This window comes from Ceratotherium simum, chromosome 15 (assembly GCF_057802395.1).
Source record: "Ceratotherium simum simum isolate JZ-2026a chromosome 15, ASM5780239v1, whole genome shotgun sequence".
Classification (NCBI taxonomy): Eukaryota; Metazoa; Chordata; class Mammalia; order Perissodactyla; family Rhinocerotidae; genus Ceratotherium; species Ceratotherium simum.
The window spans coordinates 21,468,795-21,496,243 of NC_141914.1; the positions used below are offsets into that span (position 1 = coordinate 21,468,795).

The following is a 27,449-nucleotide window of genomic DNA, read 5'->3' on the forward strand; positions in this document are numbered from 1 at the left end:
CACCTGAAATTTATACAATGTCATAAACCAATGTTACTGCAATAAACAAAAAATTTTAAAAAATAAAAAATAAAAAAAAAATAAAACTTACTAACCATGCCATCAGAAAAAAAACAAAAAACAAAAAAACAGCATGGTGCTGGCACAAAAACAGACACACAGAACAATGGAACAGAACTGAAAGCCCAGAAATAAAATCACACACCTACGGCCAGCTAATCTTCGGCAAAGCAGCTAAGTACATACAACGGAGAAAGGGAAGTCTCTTCAATACATGGTGCTGGGAAAACTGGACGGCCACATGCACAAGAATGAAAGTAGATCAGTTTCTTTCACCATATATAAAAACTAACTCAAAATGGATCAAAGACTTGAAGGTAAGACCTGAAACTATAAAACTCCTTGAAGAAAATACAGGCAGAACATTCTTTGACATCAGTCATAGAGGGATCTTTTGGAATCCCATGTCTACTCGGACAATGGAAACAAAAGAAAAACAAGTGGGACTTCATCAGATCAAAGAGCTTCTGCAAGGCAAATGAAACCAGGATCAAAATGAAAAGACAACCTACCAGCTGGCAGAAAATATTTGCAAATCATATATCCAACAAGGGGTTAACCTCCATAATATATAAAGAACTCACACAACTGAACAATAAAAAAACCAAACAATCCAATCAAAAAATGGGCAGAGGATATGAACAGACATTTTTCCAAGGAAGATACACAGATGGCCAACAGGCACATGAAAAGATGTTCAACATCACTAATCATCAGGGAAATGCAAATCAAAACTATACTGAGACATCACCTTACACCTGTTAGAATGACTATAATCACCAAGACAAAAAATAACAAATGTTGAAGAGGTTGTGGAGAAAAGGGAACCCTCGTACACTGCTGGTGGGAATGCAAACTGGTGCAGCCTCTATGGAAAACAGTATGGAGATTCCTCAAAAGATTAAAAATAGAAATACCTTATGATCTAGCTATCCCACTACTGGGTATTTATCCAAAGAATCTGAAATCAACAATCCAAAGAGGCTTATGCACCCCTATGTTCACTGCAGCATTATTCACTATAGCCAAGAAGTGGAAGCAACCTAAGTGTCCATCGACTGATGGATAAAGATGTGGTGTATACATATACAATGGAATACTACTCAGTCATAAAAAAAGACAAAATTGTCCCATTTACAACAACATGGATCAACCTGGAGGGTATTAAGTTAAATGAAATAAGCCAGACAGAGAAAGACAAACACTGTATGATTTCACTCATATGTGGAAGATAAACTAATGCACAGACAGAGAGAACAGGGGGTTACCAGGGGGAATGGGGTTGGGGGGTGGGCACAAGGGGTGAAGGGGCACATTTATATGGTGACTGACAAACAATAATGTACAACTAAGAGTTCACAATGTTATAAACTATTATGAGACCAACAAAAAAAAATTTTTTAAAAGATATGACCAGGGCTGGCCCCGTGGCTTAGCGGTTAAGTGCGTGCGCTCCGCTGCTGGCGGCCGGGGTTCGGATCCCGGGCGCGCGCTGATGCACCGCTTCTCCGGCCATGCTGGGGCCGTGTCCCACATACAGCAGCTGGAAGGATGTACAGCTATGACATACAACTATCTACTGGGGCTTTGGGGGGAAAAAAATAAATAAATAATTAAAAAAAAAAAAAAAAAAGGAGATATGACCAGACACGTCACCAAAGAAGACACAGAGATGGCAAATAAGCACATGAAAAGATGCTTAACGTCATTAATCATTAGGGAAATGCTAATTAAAACTACAAGATACCACCCACACACCTACTTAGAAGGCTATATGAAAAGACTGACTATGTATACCAAGTCTTGGTGAGGATATAGAGCAACTAAAATTCTCATCCACTGCTGGTGGCAATGTAAAACAGTACAGCACCTTAGAAAACACTTTGGCAGTCTGTTAAAAAGTTAAACATATACTTACCATATATCCAACATTCTCACTCCTAGGTATTTACCCAAGAGAAATGAAAGCACATGTCCATACAAAGACTTGCACACAAATGTGCATAGCATCTTTTTTGCAATGGCTGAAAAGTGGGAACAACTCAAATATCCACAACAGGTGAATGAATAAACAAATGGTAGTATATCCACGAAGTGGAACACTATTCAATAACAAAAAACAACAATGTGGAAGAATCTAAAAACAACTACACTGAGTAAAAGAAGCCAGACCAAAAAGAGTACCTACTGTATAATTTCATTCACATGGAATTCTAGAAAATTTTCTGTCTACAGTGATAGAAAGAAGATCCATGGTTGTGAGGGGCTGGAAGGAAGTATTAAAAAGAGGTACTAGGAAATTACTGGGGGTGATGAATACGTTCATTATCTGGATTTCACGGTGATGGTTTCATGGGTGTATACATATGTCAAAACTTACCAAACTGTATAATTTAAATATGTGCTTTATTGTATGTCAATTATACCTGTAATAAAAACTTTCAGAAATTATTTAAATACGAGAATACATAAAGTTTGAGTAAGACAGATGCTAAGAACATTCTGAACTATAAAGCTATAGTATTATTTGTCAATATAAATCAAAAAGGAATCTAGTTAACTATAAACTGACCTTTAATTGCCTGTAAGATAATTTCTGAGCAAACTCCTGATGTTATTGGAAAGAAAATAAAAAGATGTATAACAATAATCTATATTATAACACATCATTCTAACTCCTATTTCTAACATTGTTCTGGGGGAAAGCTCACTCTTAGGGCACTGGAAACACATCTGCAGTTATATGACCTCCCTTCCTTCTTGTAGTAGAATTTCAGCTTTACCGAGAGGAGCAAGGAAGGGAAATCTCTGGCCTTTGTAGCTGTATCAGACATTTATAAGTCAGGAACTATCCATACTTGAAATATGAAGTCTAAAAAAGGAATTTTAACTTAGTTTTTATTTTTAAATAATAAAGCATGCACTTACATTCCATATCAAACCCTTGATGAAGGGTGTGTGGATGTGTTTGTGTGTTCACGTATGTGTGTACATGTACTGGGAAAGAAGGAGTGAAAAAGAAGGAGAGTGAACTTATCAATAAGTCTGCCCCCAAATGCAACTCCATCGGATTCTTTTAAGTGCTAAAGAAAAACAACAGCAACGACATGAATAAATGAGCATTTAAAAATGCATACCCTTCAATGACCCTACAACCTACTAATTGCATTTTAAGGTATATACGACCTAGAGAAACTCTTGACACATCCAAAGCAACATTGTTTTTAATAATAAAATATTGCAGGCAAAAGCAAAAATCCCAAAGTAGAAGTAATAGATAAACTGTGGTATAGTCATACGATAGTATACTAACTAGCAATGAAAACGAATGAACAAGAGCTACACACACCTTATGGATGAAGGTCATGCAGTGGTGAGTTTTCACTCAACAATGAATACATACATTATGAGTGCCTTATGTACAGTTTAAAAATAGGCAACACTAAACTATATTTTAGTTCACATAGTAAAACCATGTAAAACTAAATCAAAAGCATGGGACTATTCATTAAAAAAATCAAGTGCAGTTTAGCTTAATAGAGAGGAGGTAGGAGGAGGAACTGTGACTGGGATGGGGCATAAGTAGCTCCTCTAACTCTAATTCTTTATATGAGTGGTAGTTACATGGAGATTTGTTATTGTGCTTTAAACTGAACAGATTTTTACATATTTTTGCATTATGATATATTTCACAATAAACAAAATGACACTTAAGAAATGCTCACTCTCAAAAAGTGAGTATTTGTTGTGCAGTCCCCCTCTACTTATTCAGTACTTTGTTAACACAAGATCGTCCTAACTCCCTACAAGTTGCTAAGAATGCCAAAAGGAATGAAAGTTGTATGATGTCCATTAGTAAATGTATCCTTTTACCACATGGAGAGAGATCACATGGATTTATGAGCCATTTGGCTAACTTTTCAATAAGACCTATGTAAGAGAATTCAAGAGTTACAAACCACATAATGAAAAGGCAAGATGGACCTTGAAGTGAATGTTACAATTCTTGTATATTTTTTACTATAATCTAAGAATATTCCAATGGAAGTAAATCTGTGAAATACACAATAAAACAGCTGAGAAACATATGCCATATACAGGTTTGCTTAACACACAAACTTTTAATAATTTATTTAATGTGAAAGCAAGAAGGTACACTACATGTGTGCATATATTCACTCCCACATCCTCTCTAAATTCACTGTCTCATAGCTATTTAATCTAAACATTTACCCAAAATTTTATAATGAAAAATTTCAAACATACAAAAAAGTTGCACCTTTTTTTTTACAGTGAAAAACCCCCTTCCCCTTATACCAACTACGCAGATTCTATGATTAACATTTTACTATATTTGGTTCATCACTTTTCCACTGTTCTATCCATACATCAATCTACCCTATTTTTTGATGCATTTCAAAGTCAGCTGCAGACACTAGTACACGTCAACATACATATAATTAACAAAGGTTCAATATTTATGACTTTTTATTCTAAGCATTTTTTACATACCTAGAATCCTCCTTTAATATACACCAGTGCATGGATGTGGAACATCTTTTATCACAATGGGAAATAATCTGCTTTGATGAATAGCGATGATATAAAAAAGATTCCTAATTATACTTCTAACTGTTGGTCAGAGTTTAACTGTGTTCTTTGCCTTCAAAATACGGATATTTGTGACTTTTAAGAAGCCTAACTACTAACTAGTAAATGGAATCATTGATAGATTCACTATTAATTATTTAAAAGCAATTAACCAAATAAATTAGTCTGCCAGCACCAAGTGGCAATGGGGATCTTATTCCTTTGTTACAGCCACATGATCTTGAACCATTAAGGCTATTAGAAGGGGAAATAGAGATTCTAACATTACAGTATGTTCTATGTTTAATTTCTCTTGCCAGATATTCAACTACTATAACCATTATTCCACTCTTTTTCTTTCTTTTTCTTTAATCTTAAAACCAGGTTCTCCCCAGGCTGGCTAACAGAGATGGAAACTAGACGGGAGACCCTCTGGTCCAGGAATCTGCAAATTTTTTCTGTAAAGGGCTAGAAAGTAAATAATTTAGGCTTTGTGGGCCACAGAGCTTCCGTCACTACTCAACTCTGCTGCTGTAGCACAGAGCAGCCATAAACAAAAGTTTGCTTATAAAAATGGGCAGCAGACTGTATTTGACCCCTGGGCCCTCGTTGCCAGTCTCTGATCTAGTCTAAACATTTTTAGAGATGAGAAAAACTGAGGCCCAGAAGGAGTAACTTCTCAGAGGTCAGAACTAATTAGAGGCAGAGCTAGGAATAATTTAAATCTCATCAGTGGCAAACCAATTCTAGGAGATGGCACCAAAGAATCTTTTTATTGGACTTAGTTAAAGAGCAAACAATTTCAGTTTCTAATTTTGGTAGTTGTGAAAAATATTGATGCTATTAAACATGAAGGAATAGAGCTAGAAGACAAAACAATATTTAAGGCATTCAAGAAGAACCTGGAGGAGTTCTCCACCAAGTGGTGGATATTAGGTATATCATTTAGAACAGAGTTCGAGGCTAGAAAAATAGCTTTGGTAGTACCTAACGTACAGGTGTTAGGCGGCTGCAACAGTGTATAACAGGCAATGTAGGTTGAAAGAGAAGAATGCTAAAGGTGGGGACCTACAGGACAGAAATATAAGGAAAAAGGGAAATATAAAAAGAAGGCTGTGACAGAAGTCTGAGAGACTGGAAGAAGCCCACGGACAATGATACTGTGGAGGCCAAGGAAAGTGAACATTTAAAGGACAGAAAGGTAGGTATCTTATGACACAATGAGCCCTGGTAAAATAAAGCCCAAAAGGTATTCACTGCAGCTGGCCATGAAGACTCCCTTTCTGACCGTGGTGAGATCAGTCATGAGAAGAGCAAGCAGACCATAATCATCCGAAATGAGCAAGTGGAGACAGCATACGTAAATTCTCCTTTCAAAAGGCACATCAAGGAAGGAAAAGAGAGAAAGAGAAGAAATAGTTATTGAGCACCCACTAAAGAGCTATGTAAGAGTTCTTTGCTAGGTGTATTAATTTTCTTTTCTCATTTAAACTTTATAGACACTCTATTACCTCATTTTACACCTAAAAGAAACCTAAGGTTGAATGAGGTAAACTGACTTCTCAAAGTTACAGATTGTCAGTGGCAGACACAGGGTTCAAATGCATGAGTAGCTGACTCCCTAAAACGGTCTACTCAATATTAAGGGCAGAAACAGGAGAAAGATTTTTAAAAATAATTTTTAGAAAACCACTTTCTTAAACTTCACTGATTATACCATGAAATGATACCTTAATCTCTTTGAGTTGTGTAGTCTATATTAAGATTTTATAAGATCACAAGACTACAATTATATAACTTTAAAAAAAAGTTAGACATTTCTTGACAACTTAAAAAAACATAATTTAAATAAAATCTACCCATATTGTGGTAATTCAATTTAATAAAAAGAATATCTTCAACTGTCAATATTATAGATCTTAGGCAAGAGAAGAACAATATGAAGCAATATAGGCATCTAACTGGCTAAATAAGATCAAAAAGTGTTAACAAATCTCAATTTACAGATTTTTGTAAAAATTCTTCTAATAATTTAGCAATTTTGATAAATCATTCAGGCTTCTTTAGCTATAGACTCTCACTATAAATTCCATGCTTATTCATGCTTAAGTATATTTGTAATACCAAACATATAAGTTTAGTATTTTTGTCTGTTAGTAATTGTTTCACATCTGTAGAATTTTGATTGGAATGTTAGATGGTGGGCAAGTACTATGGATGTATATATTATGAGTAACTATAATTGAAAGAATTTTTAATTGCAAGGCTTAAGCTGCAGAAACTGCTGTTACTAAATTGCTTTAGATATAAATATTGTGCATATCTAACAGGGAGCCATAACTACTTTCAGGTGGTCAAATGTAAACTAAAAGCCTTATATAAAGTAGTGCAATTCTGTGTAACTTTGCATCAGTAGTTCAATAAATTTGGTATGTCATGCAAAGGCCTGCATTATTTAAAAAAAAAAAAGACTATTAAGGACTTCTGCTTATAGTCACTACAAAGTAACTGATACTAGAACTTCCCTCCAGATGTAAAGAACTAGAAAAGTGACATACAAAACACTCTTTAAAGAAGGAAAATATGATCCAGAAGCAAGAGGAAAAAAAAAAAAAATTAAGTCAACAGACTCAGATCCAGAACTGACAGAGATGATAGAATTAGCAAATAAGGACTTTAAAACAGCTATTATAATGAGGAAAGAAATGGAAGATAAAAAAAGAACAAAATAGTAATTGTACAGTTGACAAATAAAATAGGTGAAATGAAAACTTCACTGGAGGTCTACAGCATATTAGACACCACAGAAGAAAGACAATCAGTGATCTCAAAAAAAAAAAAAAAAAAAGGCAATAGAAACTATCAGAGCTGAAGCATGGAGGTAAAAAGGCCAGGAAAACATATGCACGTGTGATGAGAGTCTGAGAGGGGGTTGGGGGAACAGATGCAGAAAAACTAATTGAAGAAATAGCGGCCAAAATTTTTCCAAATTTGATGAAAATTCAATGAAAAGTTCAATGAAACCCAAGCAGTATAAACACAAAAAAATACCACACTAAGTCACAATCAACCAATAAAAGCCATTGAGAAAGGGAAAATCTTACCCTAAACACAAACAGACACATTATATACAGGGTTTTCAAAAGTAACAATGACAACTGACGTCTCATCAGAAGCAATGCAGGCCAGAAGAAAATAAAGACCTTTCTACAGAATGAAAGAAAAAAAGCTGGAAAACAAGCAATTCTATATCCAGTGAAAATATCCTTCAAAGGACATTTTCGGCAAACAAAAGCTAAGAGTTTGTTACCAGGAGATTTTCACTACAAGAAAGTACTTCAAGATGAAAGAAAAGGATTTCAAATGACATTCCTATCTACACAAAGGAATAAAGACCACCAAAAATAGTAACTACGTGGCTAAATGTATGACATTTCCCCCTTGCTTTTAAGTTTCTTTAGAAGAAACTGAATGTTTAAAGCAAAATAATACAGTATTGTAGAAGTAAAATGTATGACAACAATAGTACAAAGGACAGGAAGGGGAAATGGAAATATACTGTCGTAAGGCTCTTACTTTATAAGTGAAGTGGTATATTATTATTTGTAGACTGTGATAAGGTAAAGATGCCTATTTTCAATCCTAGAACAACCTCTAAAAATGCAGCAAGGAGGTAAATAGGAAAAGTAAAAAATACTCATTATATCCATAAGGTGGCAGTGAAAGAGGCAAAAAAATGAAACAAATATCAAAGTGGAATACTTAAACCCAACCATACTGATAATTACATTTAATGTAAATGGTCTAAACACTCCAATTAAAAGGCAGAAATTGTCTGACTGGATAAAAAAAGAAGACCTAAGTATATACTGTCTGTAAGAAATGAACTTTACATATAAAGACACATAGGTTAAAAAGATATATCATGCAAACACTAATTATAAGAAAGATAGAGGGGCTGGCCCCATGGCTTAGCAGTTAAGTGCGTGCGCTCCACTACTGGAAGCCCGGGTTCGGATCCCGGGCGTGTACCAACGCACCACTTCTCTGGCCATGCTGAGGCCACGTCCCACATACAGCAACTAGAAGGATGTGCAACTATGACATACAATTATCTACTGGGGCTTTGGGGGAAAAAAAAAAGGAGGAGGATTGGCAGTAGATGTTAGCTCAGAGCCGGTCTTCCCCAGCAAGAAGAGGAGGATTGGCATGGATGTTAGCTCAGGGCTGATCTTCCTCACGAAAAAAAAGAAAAGAAAGATAGAGTGCCTACATTAATAACAGAAAATGTAGACTTCAAGACAAGGAAATTAAAAATAAAGAGAGACATTTCATAATGATACAAGTAATTTCAAGACTAGTTTTAAGACCGTGTGTTGATGAGAATCTAGAACATGGGAACTCTCATACGTTGTCGGTGGGAGTGAAAAATAGTAAAACTGCTTCGGAAAACAGTTTGGTAATTTCTTATAAAGTTAACATACACTTATCACATGACCAGCAATTTTAGCCCTAGCTTTTTATTGAAGATAAATATAAACAAATGTTTGCAAAAATACTTGTAAACAAACATTCATAGCAGCTTTACCCATAATAGCCAAAAACCAAAAACGAGTCAAAAGTCCATCCACAGGTGAATGGATAGACAAATTGTAGTATATTCATAGACTAGAATACAACTCAGCACAAAACAGAATAAACAGGTGATATAAGAAACAACATGGATACATCTAAAAAACATGATGTTGAGCAAAAAAAGCCAGATAAAAAAGAAACATACTATCTGACTGCACTCATACGAAATTCTAGAACAGGAAAAACTAATCTGTAGTGACAGAAAGTAGATCAATGGTCACCTAAGACAGAAGATGGGTGACTGAAAACAAACAGGCATGAACAGGATGATCAACTGTCCTGGTTTGCCTGGGACTATCCCAGCAAAACTCTCAGTCCTGGACAAACTGGGACGTTTGTTCACCCCAAGTAGTACACAGGAACATTTTGGGGTGATGGAAATCTTGACCAGGATGGTGGTTATATATGTCTGTCGAAACTCATTAAACTGTACAATTAAAATGGCTACATTTTATTCTATGTAAATTAGATCTCCAGGAAGCTGATTTAAAAAGTAAAACAGACCATTATGCAATTTGTGATGCCTTTACTACACTGAATACAACCAGATGTTAATCGTTCTTATGTTGCTATTTTGAGGCTAACATTAAAAGTATCAGTCTGTCAAACTGTAAAATCAGAGTTATTTTATACATAACATGTACAGTCTTTAAGAAAGCAAAGGTATGATTTAAGATGCAAAGGAACATAAGAATGCAAAAGTAGGACATAATCAAGAGGCATTTAAAAAATTTTTTTCAGCCTCTTAAGTCATTCACTCATTTAAAACACTTACTGAGTTTCCTATCCCCAAGGAACTCTAGGGCAGAGAGATTTGTACATAAATCAACTACAATCAGCCAACATCAGTACAACAAAATAAGCATAGATTACGTATGAGACGAAAGTGCTACACTGCTCTGGAGTGAGGAAGGGACTCAGGAAAGGATCTGGAAGGAGAGAGAAGAGCTGATTTTACCTGAGGACTCTAGGAAGCAGATGAGTCAGAAGCATATTCTTTGCAAGCTAGGTATGAAGTGGAAAACAGCATGATTTAAATAATTGCAAAGGCTGAGTGCTAAGAGAGAATAAGGATTAGATGACGGATGGATGGCAACATTAGAGGCTGAAAGGTAAACAAGTAATAGATTATGAAAAGCCAAGATTCTGAATGCATCACCATCTGCAATCAATACCACAAACCTAAGACATTTTAACATATCAACTATGCTATTTCTACCTCTGACTGCATCTTTAAGTTTTTATTAGGTTCAGAGTCTATTTCTACCTGATTTACTCCAGCTGAATTATATATTTGGAAGCTTTGAAATGATACAATTGTACTTTTTTATTTTATAGATTAAAAAAGGATCTTTGAGATGAACCTCATCATTTCTGACAGAAAACAAGCCTTGAGCGTTACCTTAAATTTTAAGAGACAGAAATACAATAATTTTCTTCCAAAACTTTTAGACTAAGGATATACTTTTTTTTTTTAAACTTATTTCTGGATCTTCTAAAAACTGAGTTTCTCCATGACTTAAAGGAAACAAAACTGCACATAAATGTTTTATGCACTTTTCTGTAAGTATGATATCTCACACAATAAAAACGAGAGGGGATGTTAAAAATTGTCACACCATTGGGAAGAGTATGTATTCTCAGTTATCTATTATTAAAATAAGACCTTTCCATTCATTGCAAAAAAGTACCTTTTCTTTGGTTCACCATCATAGAACATCATGGGAGGTGGCGGGTGGAAAGATCCAAAGAATCAGAGATCAGCCTGCCACATCTCTTTGGATATGCTGTTCATGTCATATGATTAAATCAATCATTTCATTTGTACCTGGTCCCATCCATGTTTGTTGTAACATTTTTCATCTAGTTATAAATTTATTCAGACACTGATAAATATCAAATCAGGAATTATGATTTAGTTCTTCAAAGAAATAAAACAAATCCAAGAATCATCCGACAAAAGCTATGAAATACAAGTATTTCTTTCACAGCCTTGCTTTTTAATAGCTCAACACCAGAGGTCGCCAAACTTCAGTAACTGAGCTGCACGTGCACCCTTTAAAGCAGGGCGAAGTAAAGAAATCCTACTAGAAATTTGTTACTCCTCTGCTTAAAATCCTACAATGGCTTCCAACCGCCTACAGGCTAATGTGGTCTGGCCACTGCCAAAGCTCCAGTCTTCCTTCTTCTAGTAGACTCATATTCTACTATCCTCACCATTCAGAACCTTAAGCTCAAACCATAAAGAAACATGTAATAGATCTGATTTCACTAAGCATCTTTGCCCAAACTCACGCATATGTCCTCCACTCCTTTCCTCTCCCTAAAGGGTGAATACCTTTCCATGTTTCAAGATTCAGCTCAAGAATTACCTTTCTAATGAAGCCTTTCCAGAGAGCACTACCTCCAAATAGAACACTTCTGCCTTTGTACTCTGCTCAGACTTCTGGAATAATACCTGCCTTACTCTATTGCCCTCAGTTGTTCCTCTCCTCCCCTCAGTCTCTGAACTCCTTGAGGGCAAGGACCTTCTATGTTCCAGCCCAACACCTAACAAAAATAGCTCACTAAATCAACACGTAGTTTAAGGTGGGATGCACCGTGAAAGACTAAAAGGATGTATGGTCAGGTCTATATATAATGAATTCAATAAAAACTCGTTAAATGAAGTGGATATAAATTATATAACACAGAGGCAATAGAGAGAACATGTAGCATGGTTGAATAATTAAACATCTTCATTTCTTTTCTGCATAAAAGAACTGTTTATTCAATTTGGATAACTGTCAGGTTGGCTGCCTATACCACAAGCTTCAGAAATTTCTCTAATTAGAAAACTAGAAAACATGCCACCGAGCTATTCTATTTCAAAATATCAGTATCTAATGGCATTGGAATCACTATTACACTATTCACTTTCAGAGGACTGATATAAAATGTTATTGCCTCTGGTGGTTCCCTAAAATTTACAGGTTTTTCTTTTTTAAATCTATTAGATATGGGTGGGTAGCTAAAATACTTAACTCTCAACACACGCAGATTTTATCAATTTCTACCTCTCCCCTATTAACAGATGATTGAAATTTTGGTATAAAAAGCCCTTTTTTTGGTGGTGCAATGTTTTCTTCTTAAGGTTTTCCTCTGATTTCCAAAAGCCAGGGAACAAAAAGCTACATAATAAGCAGTAGTCTTAAAACCCCATTAGGAGCTTCAGTGAAGAAAAGGAAGAAAAGAGCAGCAAGTTGTCACGTTATTTGAACACAACTAAATTTGGCTAATTTAAAGTATGTATTCAGCCTAGGGAGGGTAAATTAGTATAAGAGGGTCCTTTACGTCTCCACGCCCTACTCCATTCACTCTTTCTTGTGCCATCTGTCACTTAACTGAACTTGATCTGCTCCCCCTCCCTTTTTGGCCCAGAGGGTGGGAGGTACAAACATGACAAGTTCTCTGGAGTACTTTGCAAAACTATGGTCAGAGTTTATTGCCTTCCTTAAAATACAGCGGAAACAGCAAAGCTACCTTATCAATAGTTCCACAGTAGATGCCCTCACTCGAGTCTTTTTTTTTTAACAACAGCTTTATTGAGATGAAATTCACCCCTTTAAAGTATACACCTCAGTGGTTTTTTAGTATATTCACAGGGGTGTACAACTCTGTTATCTGATTTTATAACACGTTCATCACCCCAAAACGAAACCCTGTACCCATGAGCAGTCATTCTCATTCCCATGCCCCCATCTCCTGACAACCACTAATCTAATTTGTCTCTACAGATCTGGACATTTCATATAAACGAAATCACTTAACATGTGGCCTTTTGTGTCTGACATTTTCTTTATCCCATCAGCTGATGGACATCTGAAACGTTTCCACTTTTCGGCTAGCAATAATGCTGCTATAAACATTTGTGTACAAGTTTTTGTGCGGACATGTTTTTAATTCTCTGAGGTATACACCTATGAATGGAACTGCCGGGTCATATGGTAACTTTATGTTTAATATTTTGAGGATGTGCCAAACCATTTTTGGTTTGCACCATTTTACAATCCCACCAGCAATGTATGAGGGTTTCAACTGCTCCACACCCTCATCAACATTAGTTATTATCTTTTTATTTTAGCCATTCTAGTGAATGTGATGTAGTATTCATTACGGGATTGATTTGCACTTCTCTAAGGATGTTGAACATCTTTCTCGTGCTTACTGGTCATTTTGTATGTCTTCTTTCAGAAATGTCTATTCAGATCCTTTGCCCATTTTTTAATTGTGCTGTCTTTTTATTGTTGAGTTGTAAGAGTTCCTTATATATTTTGGATGCAAGTCCCTTATCATATACATGAGTTGCAAAAATTTCTCCTATTCTGTGGGTTGTCTTCTAACTTTCTTGATGGTGTACTTTGAAACACAAAAGTTTTTAATTTTGATGAAGTTCAATGTTATCTACTTTTTCTATTGTCATCTGTGCTTTTTGTGTGTGTCATATCTAAGAAACCACTGCCTAACTGAAGGTGACAAAGGTTTACACCTATGTTTCCCTCTAAGCATTTTATAGTTTTGGCTCTTGCATTTAGGTCTTTGATCCATTTTGAGTTAATTTTTGTATATGGTGAGAGGTAGGGGTCCAACTTCATTCTTTGCATATGGATATCTAGTTGCCTAAGCATCACTTTTAAAAAGACTGTTCTTTCCTCACTGAATTGCCCTGGAACCCTTGTCAAAAATCAAGTGACCATAAATGTAAAGGTCTAGTTCTGGACTCTCAATTTTACCCCATTGTTGTATATGGCTATGCTCATGACAGTACTATATTGTCTTTTTTTCTTTTTAGCTTTATTGAGGTATAATTGACAAATCTGTAAGACATATAAAGTGTATATTGTGGTGATTTGATACACATATACATTGTGAAAGGATTCCCACCATCTAGTTAATTAACTCATTCATCACCTGACTTTTTTTTTAATTGGTGAGAACATTTATGTTTTACTCTCTCAGCAAATTTCAATTAAATAATATGGTGTTACCAATTATAGATGTTTTACATTAGATCCTCAGACCTTATTCATCTTATAGCTGAACGATTGTTTCCTTACCAACTTCTCTTCCTTTCCCCCACACCTCAGCCCTTGGCAACCACTTTTCTACTCTCTGTTTCTATAACTTTGACTTTTTTCTTGGATTCCACATATAAGTGATAACACGCAGTATTTGTCTTTCTCTGGCTGGCTTATCTCACTTAGCATAATGCCCTTGAGGTCCATCCACTGTCACAAATGGCAAGATTTCCTTCTTTCTCATGGCTGAATACTATTCCATTGTAGATGCACTGTCTTCATTACTGCAGCTGCGTAGTAAGTTTTGAAATGGGGAAGTACGAGTCCTCCAACTTTCTTCTTCTTTTTAAAGATTGTTTTCGCCCTCATTCTTTTCTTTCTGAATAAAATTTTACGCTTGGAAACAATTTCCCACCTTCTCCCCCAAAAGGTGACTATTGTTTTGATTATGCACACTGTTCAACATAAAGTGAGAAAGTCATTCTTAGCTAATATATATTCACAGAAGTCAAAAGATCTTTTTTCCTAGGTGAATCTCTGCTAAAGTGGTATGCTCAAAGAAGGAGTATAAAATAGAAAAGGGAGGGGGGTCAGAATCTCTTGGGTTAAAAAAAACACAAAACACTATATTTCCCAAACTTTTAAAAACTACACACACTTTTGAGACTAAATATTTTAAACATCACCCAGCTCTTGCTTCCTTTGAGAATCACTAACACTATAGTTCTTTGAGGCACTATAAGCCAAGATTTTCTTCACGTCTTCCTTCTATCATATGTAGCAATAAAACATAAAAAATTGTTTTATAAATATGAAATAGCACTCAGTATACTTTTACAAACCATAAATGTCCCTCTATAAGATTCCAGTGTTTCTTATATTTTTTCTACTACTCAACCATTAAGAATCATTGCTCTCAAAATTTCTAACCTTTTGCTAAAAAAGGAAGCAGAGATTCCTTAGTAAAACATAGGTTCTGAAACCAGGGTCTAGATTATGAATGCTGCTAACCTGACAGATTTCTGTCCCTGTCCCATCTCTCACCTGCCCCTTGACATATTTTACAGATTACTCCAAAGAAAAATAATGTATTAAAACAGGGCCCTGAAATTAGGCAAACAAAATGCAACTGTGTAGAAGAATCTGCAGTTGATAAGTAAAGCATATTATATTCCGAGAAGAGTAATCCTATGGACGCGTCTTTTGACTCAGGTCTTAAAATATAACTATCAGTAAATCAGTTCTGAGGTGACAATGTCATGAAACTTCATTTTGTGTGAAAAAAGTTTCTTTGCATAAATAAAACACACACTGGCAACTTAGTAAATCATTCTACACTGCTTGTTTAGGGGAAAGTGAAGATTTCAAATGGATACCATTATTCTCTAGTCAAAAGCTAAACTGGGCCACACTGCCAGGAAACCACTTTTCCATGCCTGGGCACACATACCTGTAAGTGTATAGAGATTTAACCAAGTATGAGTAAGTTACTCTAGAGCCAATAAAATTTCACAGTAGTAAGTTAAGTGATGTTTCTTTTGGTCTATGGAAAACATTATATTAATGTAAAAATGCAGTTGAGCGGTTATTACATTAAAATAATTATTTTAATGTCTCCTTTACTCATTCACTTATTTAAAAAATGTTGCTATCATACTCTGTGTATAATACCTATATTGCAGGCAGTTACTACAAATTGTAACCACAGTTTCTTGCACTTGTATAGGGATATTTAACCTAGGGTTCCTGGATGAGCTTCAGAAAGCCCAAGGATCATGTGAAATTATATGCAAAATTTTGGCATGTATGCATTTTTCTGGAGAAGAGTCCATTGCTATGAACAGATTTTCAAAGTGGTCCATGATCCAAAAGCTATTAAAAGTTGCCACTCTAGTCAGTAATTAAAATGGAAAAATTTAAACAACACAAGAATGAATTAAGGAATCAAATATTTTGTTTATACATTACAATACAATATATATTACAAGTAAAAATCTGTACCATAATGTGTAATGAGGTGTACTTACATGTTCTGGGGAGTGGAAGAGGAGATAGTAAATTTAATATGTGGTCCCTGCAGTCTGTTAACACAACAGCTTTATAATATGATAGCACAAGAAATGTCACCAGGTAATATATGATTAAATTCCAAATGCATGTTAGCAAAGATATATCAAGAATCCATCAAAAAACTTAGGGAAAAAAAGGTATTTTATATTTATTAAATTTTGATTTAATAAATAGCTTAGACCTCTGTCTGAGAGACTATTTAATAGTGAAAATGTTAAGCCAGGAAAGGAGAGTAATGCACACATAGAGGTGTTGAACAAACCATAACATGGGGACAAGAAAAGTGAAAATCTAAAATGTTTACTAAACAAAGATGGTGAAAATAAGGTTGAGCTGTACTTAAAAGCAAAGGAATCCACCATTATAACCTGGATTGCTTTAGATGAAGCACAATTAAACCTAGTCCAAAGACATCTCAAACTGATTAGGTATATTCATTGTAGTAAGATTTAGGGGCTGTCTCCTTTAGTCTGTGGTCACATTTTTTTAATACTAACATTTAGTAAATATGACTTAATGGGTTCTGGATACCAAGTTGACATGAAGGATCATATTGTTTTCCCCAGAGCTACAAAATTCCATGCATAGAGGACATCAATTGAGCTAAAGATGAATCAGATAGGATTTCCTTACTACCCAACCCCTCCTAGATATGGTGGTTGTAATAATGATCATCATCATAATCATCATCATCATCTTCCTAGGATTAATATAAGGTTTAAATGTGGTAACGTATAAAAAGTGCTTAGCCCAGTGCCTGACCCAGAGTAGGTCTCACTGAGTGGGAGCTTTTATGATTAGCAGTAGTTTCCCAAAATGTAGGCTTCTGAGGAGCCAGGTAATCACTGATCTCTTTGTCTAAATTATAGTGCAAATAGCCATTGGTCAAATTGGAAGATCAAGAAAACAATTATTTAGGCAAACATTTGTAACAAAATGTGGCTCTTAACTCTATATAACTGTTTTTATTTGTTTACGAACAAAAGATTCTAGCATACAACAATTGAAAGCGTCTGTTTTTTCATAGTTTCTATGATGCAAAAAGATAGGATTGTTTAAAAAAATCAACATCAACAGTAAAAGTAAAAATTCTCTCCTTTCCCTCACCCCTTAATCCCACTCTCCACTGCTAAATCTTTTTCCTTCTCAATCTTTTCGACTGATAGACATCATAAGAAATGAAGTCCATTTACAGAGCTGTGATAACATAATCAAAAGATTATTTGGATCTCATCGTTTTCTACCTTCAAATTTCTTAAAATCTCTGCTAGAGGTAAGATTTTAGTGGCTCTTACCTGTGTAAGAGCTATCTATGCAGATATCTAAATTGAGTAATTATTGCTAAGAGAAAATTAAACAGTAGTTTAGTAAAATTGTTTAACAAGAGAAATTAAGTAACCTTAATTGCCTTACAAAATTTTAATATTGCAAATAATTTAAGTATCTATAAGTTTAATGTCATGTTTTTCTAAAAGAGATACATCCAAACTTAAAACGCTAGTTACTAAAACCATGAAAGCTATACTGAAATTCTATCATCAGGAGACTGACTAATTCTGCCCTAAAACTCTTCCACTAGAAAGCAATGGTCAAATTATTACTAAGCATAAGTAAATGTTTTTGGAATAAATGAAAGTATATCTCTAAGAATATTAATACATTTAAAACTTAAAATTCTACAAAATGGTTGGTTTCTTTTAAACTTTTAATTTTGTGGTATTTTAACCCAGAAACTGAACTCTGGACTGAAGCTTACCTTTCCTTATTTGAAATTTATGTTTTAAAATTTGGAAGGGGAAAAGAAACTATTAGTAAACCCTACAGCACTCCTAGATCTAGAACTTCCTAGACTGCTTCAACTTCAATCCATTTGGGGAATTCTGGGGACACCCGTCATTTATAAAAGAAAGTTAATGATCCAATCTTTGAGAGGCCAAATATATCATTCAAAGACAATAATATATCACTTAACCTTAATAACATTATTCTGTTCAGAATCAATTATATAATTCAGAATATAATCATACAGTGGAATCTATGCAGTCATTAAAAAAATCACTTAGTTAAAATATACTTCATGTGAGAAATACAATTAATTATACAGTAAAAGTCTACAAAACATTTGGCATTTTTGTTTAAACATATGTATAGAAAAGTATATCAAAATATTTATAGAAGTAAATGATGGCTTTTTTTTCTTCTGTTGATATCTGTGAGTTTGTCTGTTTTCTCAGTCTTCTGCATTGAGCATATAAAATTATAGCATATATATTTACAAAAAAAGTAATTGGCATAAAAAAATACTACCTTCTCCAAATCTTCAGAAGACTCTTTTCTAAATAAGCCCATTGCTATGACTGATGGCAGAGGTGCAAAGGACAATGCTACATCATTGAACCTACTACATTTGTGAAATTCCTGGTACAGGTTCTCCCAAAATGTTTTATTTTTCACCAGGTATCTGAAACCTACACCAGATATCTCTTGAGGTTATTTTAACTAGCATGTTAAGGAAGAATTTTTTAAAAAATCTTATTACCTGAGAAGTCCGTAACAGAATTTCTCTTTTCATAAATGCTTTGAAAATCCAAGCATTTTCTTGATATTCAGAGATTAACTGGCATAACGAAACGCCAATGTGATAATCCTATGTATTAAATCAATCTCAGAAAGTGTTCTTCATGCTTGGAAATAATTTTTCATGACTTTCAATTCCATTCTGCTTTGTCCTTTTATTCTGAAGATAACGTATTTGAATTATTCTAAATATTTTGCAAAAGCCTTCTTATTAGAAGGTAGGGAGGGTGGAGATGTAAAAGGTTAGCGAGAATGAGAAAGTTAGCTCTCTGTTACTCACACTGTAAATTACTGACACCGACATCAAGCCAATAAAATTTAATAAACAACATATGTAAGAATCACACTAACTTTTCTTATTAATTCCCAGGTAATTCTGAATTCATGAATAAACAATGGTCTAGCAGCTTAATTCAATTTAAGTCTTTACTGAAAACTATTTTGGTGTCCCTGGATACTAAAACGTAACAATAAAAGAAAGTTCCTGCTCAAAAAGTTTATAAAATAATGAGGCAAGTCTACCACATACAAAATTCATGAAGTTTGCTGTATAACTGTTCATTTTTTGCATAAACTCCAATTCAGAAAGAAAAGTATCTATTTTACTGAAGGGTCAGCTACTCCTAGACACTCTAGAGAAATCCCCACGAGGTTTTCAAGGGAGAAAATGAAAAGAGAATAGAAAAGGAAAGATTAACATGAATTCCCTACTTACCATAAGGATTAAGTGCTCATGACTATTATCTCAAAAAAATTGAGAATTGAACTGGGCACTTTTGAGCACCTTTCTTGGTTAGCAGTAATGATAATACTTGTTTAAAATATAAAATGTCTTAACAACATTTATCTTTGAAAGCTAACCTACACAACTTTTGTTTTCCAATTTACAACTTAGATCAGGAAAACTGAACAGTTACATCAGAACTAGTTAGAAATTTTTATTTCAATGAAATATCACAGATATTCAATATTTAAGGAACAGATATATAGAATCAACAAGATTTAGAGCTATATTAAACACACATACAAAACCCCTACAATGTTTATTAACCTCCATGCAATAAAATTTAGAGCTATACTACCTACAGACACACACACCACAGCACAATGTCTAATAACCTCAATATAATGTATAACTTCAGATCACCAAATGGGTGGCAAACTAATGCTGATATTTTATCTATCCTGGGCAACCATGCTTAAGACTGTAAAAGGCCAAGACGCTGGATAGCCCAAAGTGCCCTGGGAAGCTAATTCCATTAAATTTTTTTTTTAATTTTTCCATTAAATTTTTTAAACACCTTCAAAACATCTATAGACAGCCATCTTGAAACCATATTAGGGTGATGACTGTGTTCCTTATGTATAAATGCAAGATGTCAAGATAACACATAAATGAAAAAGTATTTCATTTCAGAATTGGCCTACTCCTACAAATTGATCATGGACCAATTTGCAACAAATAAGCCCTAATGAAAATGAAGTCTTAAACCATCAAGAACAATCTGACAATTTCTACTAAAATCTATTAAATAAGCACAAACCAATAATAGCAGAAAATTGAACAATTTTGACAAAATTGACAAAAAGTCGTGGAAAAAACCTCTAAACTTAAAGGTTTATAAGATATGACAGCAAGCAGAAGATACAGACTTATCACAGATGCCCACTTAGCTTCTTGAGCAATTTCAGTTGTATCATGTATGAATTAATTAAAATTAATGACAATAAATCATCACAAAATTCTAAACTATAACCAGTAGGCAAATGACACAATTCTAATAAGCTAAACATACATGACAAATAGAATGGCAATATGCTCAGAGAACTGTAGTTTGGCGAGCTCAAATACATCAAGTGAAAGCCTGTGGATAGAGGAAATGCTTACTGGTTGGACAAGACCAGAGGTCAGCAAACTATGGCCTGATCTCTGTTTTTGTAAGGCCTACGAACTGAGAATTGATTTTACAGATAATCATCTACAATCAATTTGATGATAGGAAACAATAACTTTGAACTCCAATGAAGAGAAATGTTATAGCCTCCCAAAAAGAACTCCAATCTTCTAATTAGTAGACTTGTATCACAAAAAAATTGTACTCAGTTATTATTATAGTTTGAATTTCATTAACAAAAAATTTGTGGAAATTTGTTGTCTCTTTTGTTATATAACTATCTTTATGATACCCCTGATTTGCGTTATAGCCCACAAAGCCTAAAATATTTTATCTAGCCCTTTACAGAAAAAAGTTTGCCAACCTCTGTATTAGAACATTAATTTGAATAATTAATTTCAGAAAACACAGAGATCCAACTATCTGAACTTAGATCTGAGTGTAGTGTGGGAATCAGGAAGAAAGCAGAAAGTTAAACAAAGGTTAAAAGTTCAATCTGAAACTAAGAGATGGTTACCAAAAAAAGACTGCAAATACCACAGAGGTCTCAGGTGCAAATTATAAGAAATTATATGGATAGTAAGGAAGATTCTTGATCACACACTGGTTTTTTCAACCACACACTGATAGCTAGGCAAAATTGCCTTATCAAAAGTAACATTTTTTATAGAAAAAAGTACACAGATTTTAAAATAACGTAATCATAGTTGTGTGCAGAACTGGTAAAAGGTACCGAGGAGTTATGACTCAGCACAATAAAAACTAAATTCAAGCTGTCCAGATACAGTACAGCCTGCATCCCCAAGCAGTGATCTGATGCTGGAAGTATTCAAGAAAACACTGGAAATCCATGTACCAGGAATATAACTAAGAAGGTTCTTGCATTGGATGGAGGATTGGATTACATGACCTCTAAGGGGATATTCAACTTTACACTTCTATGAAATATTTGGAGAATCAAGAATAAAGCCCAGGGGCTGGCCTGGTTGAATAGTGGTTAAGTTCTCGCACTCCACTTCAGTGGCCTGGGGTTCACAGGTTCGAAACCCATGAGTGGACCAACGCACCACTCATCAAGCCAAGCTGTGGTGGCGGCGGCCCACATACAAAATAGAGGAAGATGGGCACAGATGTTAGCTCAGAGCCAATCCTCCTCAGCAAAAAGAGGAAGACTGGCAACAGATGTTAGCTCAAGGCCAATCTTCCTCACCAAAAAAAAAAAAAAAAAAAAAACAAGAATAAAGCCTAAAGGACAGTAGGTGGTGTTGCTTTGGCAAAACTGTAACCTTAGAATGAACCAATCTAGCGGTCTAAATATACAGACAATAGATTTTTTAAAAAGGGGTAGGAGCTTCTTTAAGATCTCAAATACCAAAAACTTTTTAAAATTACGTTTAAAAACTCAATTAAAATCTCAGCCCTACCATTCTTAAGAGACAATATTAATTCTAACATAATAGTATTTTGAATCTGGTGTTGTTAATAAAGAGGTTGACAGGCCTAATAAAGAAAATTATATTAAATCCATAAGTCAAAATTCTGCTTCTATCTGTGGTCTACTTGTATAGGCAGATATTCATCCTTTCATACTATAAATATTTATATATTGAATAAATACAAGCATTTCCTTTGTGCTCAGTAGAGTATGAGGAGCAGAGAGTACACGATTAGTAAAAATAGACATAGTTTACGCTTTTATTCAGTTTATATACATTTTAGTGATCTTACAGCTTTTAAGTACTTTAAATAACAGATATATTCCTTTCTTGCATTAGATATCCAAAACAGCTTTTCCAGAACCATACAATAGAAGAATAACTCAATTAGAAATCAAAAGGCTAGGTTCTCACACTTTCTACAGCTGAACTTGCTATGTGCTCTTGGGACATTTTCACCCTTTTGTTAAGTTTTTAATGGATGTGTATGTGTGATATAGATTCTTAAAATAGCAACAAAATTCCTTTCAGTTAAAAAATTCTGACTTAATCTTCTCACCTTGATTATTTCCACCAATTGATCCACACCACTGTCCCCTGGAAATATTGGTTGTCCTAGCAACAGCTCAGCCAACACACAGCCTGCAGACCATACGTCTGAAGATAGAAAACAAAGGTTTATTAATACCTTGTAGCTTAAGTTGCATGGAAAAAATGTTTGTATACATTTTCTAATTTTACTTTGATCACAGAGTAAATATCACAAGCAAAAGACTGTATAATCCAAAACAGAGGAAAAAAGGTCATCAATCTATCCCTAAAGAATTTTTAAATTGTTAAACTTAATAAAGAGGAAACAAGGCCAATAAGAATATTCCAATAAAGGGTAAAGTCTATTTAATTATCAAATATCAGGTGTTCAAGTCTTTAACAAGCAAGACGGGATTACAGTGCCAAAACATAGGGCATGATTACCTACTTATCTTACTTAAAAATAAGTCAAAGTGACACAATCTCTGCACATTAGCAGGTACTCACAGAGTAGCAGCAAGCAAGAGTTCAATCTCCTGTACACAGGGTTTTAAGCCAATGTAAATTCTGAGAAAAATTTTAAGACTCTAAAGGTTGATTTTTTGTTGTCATGATTGACAGAAAAACGTGCTTAAATATATTATCCTTTTTAAATGCAAGGATAGAGGAATGTATTTTATTTCACAAATTACAAAATAATTTACTTTTAAGTCAAAGCAGAAACCTTAATCCTGAGAGAAAATTTTAAAAAATAATTTAACTAATAAATTTTAATAATTTGTAAATTTAACAAATTAAAAACTAATTTAAAGCATACATCCTGGCTTACCCAAGACAGTCCTAGTTTAGATCTATTGTCCTGGGATAATTACTAACAGTATCCTCCTTCTCTCTTAAAAGTCTTACCAAATGGGAAGATAAATTATATGATGACTCTTATTTATAGCCCACCATTAAGACTTCCTGCAAGGAAAAGCTAATTTTCAGTTTCTGGATGCCTGAGATTCCTGGGTTTTGTATGAACCAACAATCAAGTGCTTTAGGGAGAAGAACATACATCATTGCTGGGCTTTCCCATCTATCAGTAGGGAAAGAGAAGAATAGTGAACAGCAAGGGGAGAGCAAATAATTTAAGAAGTCTGATATGGTGAGATGCACTATCAAGAGGGATTGGAAATCTCTGCTCCAGTGACTACTTTTTACTGACCTAGAAAAATAATGACACAAAATTAATTGAAGAAATTCAAGTTGATTTTGTCCAGTTCCAAGCAATGATAATCAAGACATTTTGCAAACAGAGACCAAAAGAGCCCTCCTCGACATATTAGGAAATTGTTAAATGAAGCAAATATGAAAACCCGCTAGGAAATCTTCACTTCACTGAAAGCCAATAGTAATACTAACTCTTACATCGAGTGGAAAAGATGTATCTCTTTATTAATGTAAATACTTTATGTTGATCTAGGTTTAAAAATATCCCCTTACCTAGCTAATTAGATGGAAGGCAATATGCGTGCACTTCTTTCCTCTATAATACAGAATAATTCATCTCAGAAGATAAGGCTAGAAAAATTGCAGGGGAATAATTACACTTTCATAAAAAACCCATAAGAAACACTTTCTTAGGCTGGATTCAGCTACAAATATGGGAGACAAGGAGTAAAACATTAAGGAATACTATTGCTTAGTGGTTGCCACAGATTAATAATCAAAAGATTCAGGTGGCAACTATATTACTGGTCTTCAGTTAACGTTAACTCAGGGGCTGGCCCGGTGGTGCAGTGGTTAAGTTCGCACGCTCCACTTCGGCGGTCCGGGGTTTGCAGGTTCAGATTCCGGGCGCGGACCCACGCACAGCTTGTCAAGCCACGTTGTGGTGGCATCCCATATAAAGTAGAGGAAGATGGGCAGGTATGTTAGCCCAGGGCCAATCTTCCTCAGTAAAAAGAGGAGGATCAGCAACAGATGTTAGCTCAGGGCTAATCTTCCTCACACACACACAAAAAAACAATTAATGTTAACTCAGGCAAATTACTAAAACCAAGATATTTATTACTCACTTTCTGGGAGATACTAAAATCTCTAGTGTTTATTTCATAGGACAAATGGATGATATTCTCCAAACAGAATAAAACAACTAAAAAGAAAGCATAAAATATAAGTGCTTTGGCCCACTGTATTTTCTGGTTATTTGGGGTTTAAGCCAAAATAGTATTGTTTCATACTTAACTCTGATTCGTGGTAAAAGCAATCTTTCAAGACCATCCTGTTTAACATATTTACTTCACAGATAAGGAAATTGAGGCACAATAGAAAGTTCCTGAATAGCAGAGCTAGGCCTGGAACCCAATATCAATTCCCAATCAAGACACTACTGTCTTGAAAAACTGTCTCACTGTCACAGGATAACTATTTCTTCAAGGGTCTGTAAACTTAATTCCTTGCCCTAAAGAAGCCATTTCTTCTCATTCTGCCATTTCTCAGTAAGTCAATATAATCAGAGCCATCAGCCTTAGCTCTGATTATATCCAATTATGACAATAATCTAGCCAGAACTCCTAGCTCCTCCTTCACTTCAAACATCTTTGTTAAAAATATTTCTAAAATGTACCTGTATTAGTACACTTCTAAATATCTTCGGTTTTGTCTGTTTACAAATCTTCCAGAATCTTTAGAGCCAAGTATCCTAAGTCTAAAAAGGGAGGCCAAATCTAGGCTTGTTAGGGTTCAAAAGGCCCCAGCTGAATCAGTGGTATACAGTGAGTCCTAAGCCTAGAAAATCAGAATCTGGCTTTAGCCACGCAAAGGAAGCTACTGGAAAGCAGGTACTCATAACATCCACAGAATTGGTTCCTAATAGAGAAAACAGACTACACTGCCCTTCTTTTGTACAAAGATTCCAAAGAACTGCTAGGCACAGGGATATTTATAGAAGTAATGCACTCTTAAGAGGGACAAAGGTTTATATAAACATGCCTTAATGTGTCAGATGATCTAGCCATGACTTTTTTAAAAGGAGCAAATTGCACGTATTTTAGGTGACCCTGGAACAACTCATCTCAGTATCTGGTATGCAGATGATCAGTATCATATATTTGAATAAAATATAAAGCAGCTGGAAAATCCAACGACATCTTCAAAGATAAAGGGCTGTTAGGCCGGCCCCGTGGCACAGAGGTTAAGTGCGCGTGCTCCGCTGCTGGCGGCCCAGGTTCGGATCCCGGGCATGCACCGACGCACCGCTTGTCAGGCCATGCTGCAGCGGCGTCCCATAGAAAGTAGAGGAAGATGGGCACAGATGTTAGCCCAGGGCCAGTCTTCCTCAGCAAAAAGAGGAGGATTGGCATGGATGTTAGCTCAGGGCTGATCTTCCTCACAAAATAAATAAATAAATAAATAAAAAAGATAAAGGGCTGAAATTTGCTCTTGGGGAGAGGCAAGTTAACAAATACCACAAAAAGAATACCACCTTACATTTCTATAGTACTTTCATTAACATTTTATTTAATCCTCAGAGCCACTCAGAAAGGTAGGCAGAATTGTTAGTAATCTCCACTTTACAGCTTAGCTAAGTAATAATAAACCTGGAACTCAAATCCAGTTCTCCTTCAACCAAAATATCCTTTTCACTATTTCTCATTTGTCCCTTAACATATACCATATAACATAGCCATGACGAAACTTTAAGCATTACACACACACACACACACACACACATACACATTATTATATTCTATCCTCCAGTGCAACAGGTCTCAAAGTACGGTCTGCAGAGCTCCCTCCCTAAAGGGCAAAGGTGTTATTTGCCTTTTTCACTTTGTTGACATTTGCACTGATGGTGCAAAAGAAATGGTGGGTAAAACTGCTGGCCCCTTAGCACAAACCAAAATGCTCTTTGGCATTTGGCCCTTTGGCAAAATAAAAGTGGTAATGTGTTTACGTTTAGAGGTCTTTGTTCATATCAGAGAATTTCTACTTGTATCAAAAGACAAAAATTGTCCAAGTTCTAGTTTTTCTTAGTTTTCTGTTACTGTGATTTTTTGGTTTGTTTGCTCGGTATTTGTATCCTTTTGTTTCTGTTTTTGGACTAAGGAATTCTCTTCAGAAACAATACGTAACAATAAAATAATTTTGACCTCCACCTGTACACCTAGCCTAAGGTTGCTCTGCCTTTCTTAGCTTCCTATTCCTGTCCAGCTGGTCATATCTCTATATTCACTCCTACCAGTGAGCTAAAATGGGTTAGAAGAGGAGGTCAATGAAGATTGAAGTAAATTGTGTCTATTGAATTCCTACTATCATTAAAGATCTTTCCTGAAGACTTCTACAGAATCAGTGGATTTAGCCAAACCACTAATGAAAAAGTCAGAATTGTTTTTTTTTGAGCTGACCTAAAATTAAATAACCAATTGAGACAGCAGAGTAGAAATGTCAACAATATGGTCACCCTATCACTTTCAACATAAACTTAATGGATACAAATTCTCCAACTGGTGATCAAGCTTAGAAATGAGTATTTCAGAGGAATTAAAAAAAAAAAAAAAGAAAAAAGTATACTTATGATTTATTTGAAATTTTAAGTTAAAAACAAATGTAAT

The 27,449-nt window shown here is 34.9% G+C and overlaps 1 protein-coding gene across 2 annotated transcripts in view; it reads right to left on the minus strand.

Moving 5' to 3' along the window:
• Window positions 1-27,449, minus strand: part of GSK3B (glycogen synthase kinase 3 beta) — a 199,096-nt gene that overhangs the window by 42,829 nt on the left and 128,818 nt on the right. For both annotated transcript variants that reach the window (XM_004436530.3, XM_004436531.3), the window contains exon 7: window positions 22,880-22,977. In XM_004436530.3, the coding sequence (XP_004436587.1) occupies window positions 22,880-22,977 (98 nt within the window). The remainder of the gene's footprint in view (window positions 1-22,879; window positions 22,978-27,449) is intronic.